This window comes from Populus alba, chromosome 3 (genome assembly GCF_005239225.2).
Source record: "Populus alba chromosome 3, ASM523922v2, whole genome shotgun sequence".
In the NCBI taxonomy this organism is placed as follows: domain Eukaryota; kingdom Viridiplantae; phylum Streptophyta; class Magnoliopsida; order Malpighiales; family Salicaceae; genus Populus; species Populus alba.
In genome coordinates this window covers 3,267,340-3,277,342 of record NC_133286.1, presented here as the reverse complement: position 1 = coordinate 3,277,342, position 10,003 = coordinate 3,267,340, and the positions used below count along the sequence as shown (strand labels likewise).

Below are 10,003 nucleotides of genomic sequence, written 5' to 3'. Positions count from 1 at the left end.
ATTATCAAAAACTTATAAAGTGTTTGAGAGTATAGTGATGATTGTTTTGTAAATATTTTTTATTTAAAAATATATCAAAATAGTATTTTTTTTATTTTTAAAAATTATTTTTGACTTCAAAACAATTTAAAAGTAAAAAAAATAATTTTAAATAAAAAAAATCTCAATTTTTAATGAAATACTTTTGTAACATAATTCCAAATTGCGCCTTAAGAAGATTGAAAAGTGAAGCTCCATCTGCGACAGCTCAAGACTCCCAAGCCTTACATGACAACATGCCGTTTCAAATTTAGCTTTGATTAATCGGGCTTGTGTTAAATAGTTGAATAAATTTGTCATAACCTCTCAACCTTTTCATAGGTCAATGATTCCTTTATGAAAAATGCCTTTCTGAAGGTCGAGAAGGAATACAAAAAAATAAAAAATATGCAAGAACTTGAAAGCCCTTTCAAATCCTTGCAGACAAGCAAGAACTTGAAAGCCCTTTCAAATCCTTACAGACAAGAAGTGTTTCAAGCTTCCAACATGAAGAACGTATTCTCCCAAGGCAACTTTCTTGCTTCCTAGCTCATCAACCACGCTCAAATCCTTACAAATATCCACCTTAAATCTCACATGTCTACCTGTTTGTGCATTCAATGAGACCTTCTCAAACCCCACCAAATGCTTATGTGGTGAGTTGTGCACTGCTGGGGGACTAGAGAACAAGAACACTGTATGGCTTCCACTTATTGCCCCCACATTCTTAACTCTCAGAAGCATATCAAATGTTGAGTTCTGACAGGCCTGCTCAGAGGCAAGAACTGATTGGCATTCTGAAGAGTGACAGACATGACTCTCCTCTAAAGGAACATATACTAGTCGAGGCGCCTGGATTAGCTCGTGGGTGAATTGGGAATAGCTTAGTCCATCTCCAAATGAGTAAACAGTTTCTCCTGTGTAGAACCTGTAGGTTCTGCCAGGGTAGCCATTGGAAGGATCTGGCCTCATGTTCATATTTGTCATTGGTACTTTGTCAACATATGATTGTGGATACCATGTCATCGGTAGTCTTCCACCTAAAAGAGAAAGTCTTAGTTAGATTCAAACTCGTAATCTTAATCTTCCACTGCAAGAACTCATATGTTTCTGTAAGCGACAACAGAGACTGATTAAGAATTAAGCCGGACAAGCTGAGCAGTAAGGATTTAGAACCAGAAGAAAAGATGTGGAAAACGAAGTAAACAGAATTCTGGGAGTTGGTGCGTACTTGGATTATAGTAACCAAAAATAATATCAGCCATGGCAGCTCCACCTGCTTCTCCAGGGTAGCCAACCCATAGGATACTTGTGATTTTGTCATTAGTTCTTGCGAACGATACGTCCATGCCCCCTCCAGACATTATAACAAGAATTACAGGTCCACATGAAACATTTGCAACTGCTGTTATTAGAAGTTGCTGCTGTCCTGGAAGAAGAACGTCCACCCTGTCACGGCTCTCTGCTTCTATCGATAGATCGGCGCCCATTACAAGCACCGTGGCATCAGCTGCGGCGGCTAGTTTCTTGGCATCATCTACTTGAGCAGTGCTGCACGCTACGTTAGAGCAGCCAGGTAGATATGTTGTTGCAACAGAAGCTGCGAGTCCCTGTAAAGGGGTCGTATACTTGCAGGGGGCACCTAAATCACATCAAAGTGTATCGTTTACCAAATTTGTGAGCATCTCCTAGTAATACGAATGAAGCTGGATGAAATTATTAAATTTTACCTTCATAGTTTCCGATCATCGTTTTAGTGACGTTGGCATTTGGTCCAATTACTGCCAAGTTTTTTATGGCTGTGGGAGATAGAGGCAGTGATCCCGCAGTGTTCTTAAGCAACACAATTCCTTGCCTGGCAGCTTCACGGGCCAGCTCCTGATTCTCTGCTGTACATACATCTTTTGGTCCTAACTTACCATAAAGTTGTTTGCTGGGATCGCCATCGAAGAATCCAAGCCGCATCAAAGTGGCAAAATTGTTGGAGACTGCTATATCAATGGCGTGCTCATCCACAAGTCCTCCCTTTACTGCTGCTTCAGTGTGTTGGCCCAAGAAAGATCCACAGTTGAGGTCCACCCCTGTCAGATTGAAACATTCAGCAATGAGGATTACAACATTTTCAAACAACCAACATTTTCAATCAACCATATCAATCTAATAGTTTAAGTTGTTAGGTGAAGTTCTAAGATATAATTTATTATTTTCTAACACATCCCTTCAAGTGAAAGTGCATTGAACTTGAAACTTGCACATACATACATACATTACCTTATGCTTGATTTTTATCAAATAAATAATGATGGTGAGATTCGAACTCGTGACTGTTTGGTCATCAAGACTTTGATACAATGTTAAAGAACCATTTCAACCCAATAACTTAAACTATTAGGTAACGTTTCAAGATATGATGTATTATTCTCTAACAAACATAACCTTAATTCTAATGTTGGATATCAAGGGGAAAAAAAAAATGCAAAACCAATTTACCAAATATCCAGAAGACATGTCCAAAATTCTTGTATATTTAATGTACAACAAAACATTTGATTATAAAAAAGGTTATTTTGGACTTCGAACCTGACAAGTTTATATATACGATTATCTTATGTTATTAATTAATTTTAATTGTTAATATCACATCAGAATCTAGTTTAACCCGAAGTTAAACTTACACTTTATATTATTCTATCTTGTTGGATATCTCACATTTATCATACAAGAAACCCTAATATTAATTAAAAATGAGAAATATCCACAGATATATGTCCAAATTATGATTTCACCATCGTTGACAAGAGTAAAATCAATTTACCTAGAAACCTGAGAACGAACAGGGAGTTACCTGCCAATATAGCAGCAGCAGCAGCTTCTTCTGGTGTTTTGGTATAATTTTGGGAGTTATAGAACACATCTATTGAATCACAGTCAGTAACAATGTATCTGCAGCAGCCCCATTGAATTTCCAGGTAAGAACATTTGTCGTAAAACACAATCAAGAGAACATCCTTGAGATTTCATGCGTACCCATTCAAGTTCCATTCCCCTCTGATGACACCAGAGAGGAGGTCTGCGTCAGCACAGGTAGGTTTACCGTTAACCTGGTTGTAAGAACACATAACACTAGCAACATTCCCATCGATCACACAGCTTTTGAATGGTGGTTGAAACGTATCATCCATATCTTGCTTTGTCACCTGACTCGTCATATATATATATATAAGAAAAAAAAACTATAATTAAGAAAGAAAATTACCTTCCTATTAAGAAGGAAAGCTTGTTAGATTAAATAAAATGAACACTACCACAGCGTTGAAATGGTAACGATCACTCCCTTTCCAGTTATCCAAATCATAGGCGGTGTAATGTTTACAGCAAGCAGCAACCTTAAGTTTTTCTGTGTCGCCATCGTCTCTTTGTTGCAGTCCTTTAACATAACATGATCCATACTTGCTTGAGAGCAACGGGTCCTCTCCTGGAGTTTCCTGGCCTCTCCCCCATCTAGGGTCTCGAAATATGTTTATATTTGGTGACCAAAATGTCAACCCTGCCAATCCCACGTTGTACATTGCTCTTGCTTCCGTTGAAACAACCTGCAAAGACATCTGTTCAGCACATATATATATACATACATACACATGTGTGCGAAACAGTGAAATTTGTATCGGTTTCTTTGACCAACTGCCACTGCCATTTTCCACAACACAACTCGAGGTATAGTCAGTTGAATTTTGCAAAACACAACCGTACAAGAACACAAGAATCAATGGAGACAAGCTAATTAAAAATGAAATTAAAATATCATAACTTTTCTCCTTGTTTCCATTTTTTTTGATGGAGTAAATCCTTCTCTTAACTCAAGATATCCGTCTTGATACGTGGAAGATAATCATGATTCTAGTCCGAAGAAAATGTACACAGTAAAATTTAGAATTGGAAGTAAATATTCAAGGGCCGAAGCAAAAGGATAAAACCCTGCTTTCCACGCTAGCTGATTAACTTCAAGATGATTAAGGTGGAATCAAAATAATATTGGTGGCAACTCAATTAATCACAGAGGTTGCCGATAACTTCATTGTTACTCAATCATGCAATTTGCAAGCTGGAATCCATAAGAAAAAGGCACCAAATGGAATAAAGAAGTCCTTAGATCTGCAAGTTGCCTCAGGGGACACAATTACACTTCCACCTACTCTTACTCACCATCATCACATGCATAAGGTCTCTGATTTTTTCTATTGTTGTACCTAATTCCATTGATTTATGCCTAGCTGTAGCTTCACCGAAATCCTTACCATAAAGTTCAGAAAGTAAGCATTAAAAGAACCCTATGTGTATATATTATATATATAGCATTTACTACTGGCTGAGTATATATATATTGCAAAATTTTGTGCGCTTGATCTTTTTGCATATGGATGAAAAATCAAGATTTTCCTTACTAAAAACAAACACTATCAATGAGCTTGCTCGTAGCTCAATTTGTATTAAGAGGTTTCAAGCACAAAACTCTCGTTTGTAACGAAATATATAAATCTTCATCAAATCCTTCTCTCAAAGAAGAATGTAGTGTTATACATGAACACATGAACATAAAAGAGGTGGTAACAAATTAAAAATCTCGTTACTAGGATTGAGGAAGTCAGAAGGAAAAGAGAAAGTGGTGAAAGAAAACCATACCCCTAAGAAATGTTAAATATTTGCTAAAAAACAGAGTATACTATACCTTTCCAATGGCTTCAAAGAGAGAGGTGTTAAAGGAAGCAGCGGTGAGGATGACCTGAGGGAAGCTGGTAGCTCCAGCTACATTGTTAGAGAAATGTGTGCCTGGACCCACGTAGGAGACTCCATGTAAAGCCTCAGACCACCACTCGTACTTTGGTATACCAAGTCTGCTCACATTCCCTGCGCTATTCACCAAGAACAATATCTTTTCTTGCAATGTGAGCCTTTTTACCAGGTCCGCAACTCTGTCATTGATCCCTAAAGACGTGTTACAAAACCCTAAACTTGCCAAAGATGGATTGCTCACAACATCGCATGCAAAAACAGGTGATGATTGTGCCGAAACATGGGTCGACAAAAACACTAAGAACATACAAAACAAAAGAAAAACAGGGACCTTAGGCACGCTGTTTTGAGGAGATACTGAGGCCATGGCCATTACAATCTAGCTAGCTTGTTAAAAGAAAAGAGCTGTGTTGTTTTATAGTAAATGATGAGAGATGATAGTAGGGTGTAACATAAAATAATTAAAGGCACACGCATTGTTTTCTTGCAGCCCCGTGATAGATAAATATTGGAAAGGGACTGATGAGATGATGACACAAAGGAAATTGTCATAAATAAATAGAAATATCGATGGAAAAAATAGTCACAAAATTATGGTAATAACAACAGATGATATTCACTTTTTAATTTTTTTTAGAAAGCATCATTGCAAGGTTAATTAGTTATCTATAATGAAAACAAACTCAAGGTTCAGTGTTCAAGTTATTCGGGATTGTAATCATGCAGTAATTACAAAAAACGATATTTTTTAACTAGATAAGTTGATTGATGCATACAAGTTACTTTGTTTATTGATTTAAAAAAAATTTAAATTTTCATATAACTGTAATAATATTTTTGTTGATTTTGATGCTGAAAAGTTAAATGATATATTGAAAACTAATAGACATACAGAAGTCGATGAAAATAATGCTATTGACGAGCTTCAATTCAATGAAGAAGATTATGATGAGCACGACAATGATGAAATTAAAGAAAAAGAAAACAATTCTTATTAAAAAGATTTTGAATTAATTTTAAATGTAAAACATCAATGTTTAATGAAATTGACTTTAATATAATAATTTTTCTTTACAATGAACTATTATTAACATTGATGAAACGTTTATTGTTGTGATTTTATTGTTATGTTATTGAATAGAAATTGTGTTATTGTATTGTGATTATATTGTATTTACAAGTTAAAAAGATAGGGAATACAAAAATACTGAGAAAAAAAATTGTTTTATACCAATGAAATGTAAAATACCAACATGATTCTCGACAGACTAAGTTCCTTGAAAAGTTTCATAAAGTTTAAAAAAAAATTACAAGACTTTGCCACTAACAATTATAAATAAAGTTATCAATAGATTAAATCTTTCAAAAATTTTCAAATGGTTGAAAAAAATTACAAGGCCTTGCCATTAACAATCATCGAAGAATAACTAATTAACAAAATGAAATTTCATAGGAGAATTTCAGGGGGGTTTCAGAAAATTTTAGGTTTTATTGAAAATTTTAAATCTTAATTACTAATTAAATTACCAACAAACATTAAAAATAAATAAATATTTAATTGTTCATCAATAATTTTATTGGTAAAAAGCCCCCATTAGAAAACCAGAATCCTTAATTTCAAAAGAACAATAGTGTCTTCTTCCTCTCTGTGAATCTCTTCTCTCAAACAATTTCTTCTCTCTATCTTTTGTCTCCTTCTTTTCCTTTTAATTTCTTCATCCTCAACGCCTCCACGCCAAACAAGTGAGAAGTCTCCACGCCAGACAAATCTCCTGCCATTTTGGGTTTTCAAAGCTACTTTTGATCTTTGATTTGGTTGGGTGTGGATTAATTAGTGCCAGCAGTGTTTCGATGTGTGGCGTGGTCTCCAGGCTTTGCTTCGTTCTTGGTTTGCCTTCCTTTTGAATTTTGAGGAATTGAAATGAGATGAGTGCTAGCTATCTTCCATATTACCTTCCTTGACAGCTAATGGAAATTAATGGCATCTCTCTGATTCATTTTCTAAGAATTATATAATTTTTTATCTATACTTTTGTGGGAGCAGTTCTATTGATTATATATAAAAGTTGAATCCATGCATGATTGTCTTCAAGCTTTAACGTCAATGGACTTGTGTATATTTTAACCTAGAAAAGTCTCATAACTTTATGTTTCTTGATATATAATTTACTCTCTAAAGCATGCGAAGATAGAGAACCAGTTCATACATTTTTAAACTCGCAATAAAGGGACTCATAACACACACACACACCTAACAAAGTTCTCCCGCTGAGATTGTGGTTGCGGTTGCTTTTTAAAAAAATGCACTTTTCCGACTTGGAAAAGTATAAAAAGCAATCGCAAACACTATAAATATGCGGAGAACTTTGTAGGTTTTTTAAAAAATATTTTTGACATTCAGCACATCAAAATAAATTGTAAACACCAAAAAAATATTAATTTAAAGAAAAAAAATTTTCAATTTTTTTCAAAAGCGTTTTTGAAACGCAAAAACAAACAATAATTTTTTTTCTTTACTTTAAATTAATATTTTTTATGTTTTCAGATCATTTTAATATGTTGATGTCAAAAATAATTTTACAAAATAAAAAAACATTATATTAATGCATTTCCAAGTTAAAGCACTTTGAAAAACAACTACAAAGGTTTTTAACTATGAAATTTAACATACATAGATTGTTCCTATTTTTGAATTTAAGCTTTTTTATATAATTTCTATTTATTTATTATTTAGCTCATAGTTGACTATGACAAATTATTATTTCTTGAAATTTGTTGTTCTTGTTACTGTTTTGAGGGTTTTCATAACATAAGAAGGGATCTTATCTAAGGTAATAATACCTCTTTACGGTGGTATTTGTTATTTGTCCTGTTATGCAATCCAACTGCTATTTGTTCATAATTGAACTACCAAGAAATTTAATTATTTGTTTATGTTGTGGTGGCATGTGTTAGTTTAAAGTTTATTGGATTCTTAATATCATTCTTTTGTCCTATGATGGATTGTTATAAGAGAAGCATACATGTTACAATAAAATGATTTTAATGACTTCAAAGAAAAGCATAATTATTGAGTTTTTTATGCAATAACTGAAATATGAAAAAAAAAAATTCAAAAACATTTCACTAAAAATGTCCTTTAAGTAGCGAAAATAAGTTAAAAGTTTGAAACCTTACTAAATTATTTGAAGATTAAAGTAAATTCCTTAATAGTGAAATGTAAGTACTTAGAAAAATTGCAAATTGCTAAAAATAAATGATTTAGCTTATAGTAAAAAATGAAGTTGAAACATTATTTTCAAAAGATCAAAGTGAGAATGAAAGAGGACTCAAGTGATAGGCTGCCAACCGAAGTGTCTTTGAAATCCTAGTTTGTGGTGTAACTTAAATAATGTGTAATTGCTTTTATATGTATATGGGTCATTACATAAGCAAATGCACATGTGAATACATCATATATAAACAATTTAAATGTGTAATTGCTAAATAGGGTTACTACATTCAAAGATGTTGAATATATTTTAATGAACAAGACAAGATAACAAGATATCATATAAGTTTGTTTAATTTTAAGGGGCAACGATAAATTATTTTGGAGTAGTAATTATATGGTATGTGTAAACTTTAAAGAAAAAGATAATGTGATAATTTTTGTAAGAGGTTTCTTAGATAAAATTAGGTTTTGGGTAATGAGATGTTGTTCACGTAGATTTCAAAATAAATAAATTAAATAGTAGTCATAAATAAAATCAATTGATTTTTAACTTTATTTATTTGCAGGTGATAAAATTTTAAGTAATCTTGTATATAGAAGAGATACTTCCAATTGTCTTTTAAAAATAGGATATAATGATAATGTTGTTATTTTTTTATACTTAACTTGTTTAGATGGTGAAAAAAAAAAGATCATTAAAGAGTAATACGGACATGAGTGCTATTGGTTTTTCTCGTGGCGTATTTGATGACCATGAGTCACTAAGTGTTGACCATTACTAAACACCTTAGGCACATGCATCCTTTCTTGACGTAGGCCCATCAAGTGCGAGGGCAACTCGTAAAAGAGGTGTCTTATCTGAGTAGGATGTATACATTGGAAAGTATAGTACTCAATAGAAGCCCGACCACAACATGTCAGTTAGTTATCCTTTCTTGCATGATAAAAAAAAAAAAAATCAATGGATAATTATTGAATAATTAATTTTAATAAATGAATGAGATTTCAGGTTTACAAATGTAGAGGTTGTTCACATGATAACTAGGGGTGAGCATTTTCAATTAGATTTGGTTTTTACTTAAAAAACCAACCAAACTAAATTTTTATTTTTTTTAATTTAAAATCAAAATCGATTCAAACTTACCATTTTTGGTTTGGTTCGGTTAATTAAGAAAAAAAATTGAAAAAACTGACAATCCAGTTTTGTTTCATGTGAAGAGCAAGTTGATGCCAACAACAACAAAGTGAAGAAGATGGATGCTAAATTGTTTAGTTTAGCTGCCAAGAATTTCAGCCATCTACAAGTGCAAAATAATGATCCTGGCCAACAAGATTTCCACCAACTCATAAAAAAACCAAAACAACCCAGAAAATCCATGAAACCAAGATAGATAAAAGAAGTGCAAATCCCCTTTATGCAAAAATATATGGAAAAAACAAACATCTTTTTTATGCAAAAGAAAGTTTTTTATCCCTTCATAAAGTGTTCAGTGTTCACATGTCAAGAGTCAAGATAAATATAGTCTAAAAGAGGAAAATATAGAAATTTTAGGGTGATGCTGGTGTTGAAAGTTGTGGTGATAATTGTTTGAACTTTGAAGGCTTAAGTTTTGATATAAAGAATTAAAGAACAATGAGAATTAAAGAAGGAAAGTGGTGAGAAAGAGAAGGGCAACTTGAAAGGCATTTGGGAGAGAGGAGGCGGCTAAGACATTAGGGTGAGGAATTGTGAAGTTTAGGTCTGGGGTTTCCTTTTATAGTGGGTTTAGATGTTGGTTGAACCGGTTTGGTTTGGTTTGGTTCAATCGATTAAGATTTCAGAAACCAAAATCTAACCGAACTGGTTTTTTTCTTAGGCTTTTTCAACGATTTATTCAGTTTTTTTTTAATTAAGTTAATTTTTTTTTGGTTTAATTGATTTTTCAGTTTTTTTACTCACCCCTAATAATAACATTGGTCATGGAATTGTCAATGGAAGTG

The 10,003-nt window shown here is 33.1% G+C and overlaps 1 protein-coding gene across 1 annotated transcript; it reads right to left on the bottom strand.

The window, feature by feature from the left end:
- Positions 1-207: 207 nt before the first annotated feature.
- LOC118029111 (beta-xylosidase/alpha-L-arabinofuranosidase 2) lies at positions 208-5,312 on the bottom strand. Its single transcript, XM_035032926.2, has 7 exons — positions 4,745-5,312; positions 3,324-3,611; positions 3,046-3,215; positions 2,864-2,961; positions 1,749-2,099; positions 1,250-1,660; positions 208-1,058 (listed from the first exon to the last, which is right to left on the bottom strand). Exons 1-7 carry the CDS (start codon positions 5,180-5,182, stop codon positions 487-489), a joined length of 2,328 nt encoding a protein of 775 aa, XP_034888817.1. The 5' UTR covers positions 5,183-5,312; the 3' UTR covers positions 208-486.
- Positions 5,313-10,003: the final 4,691 nt, after the last annotated feature.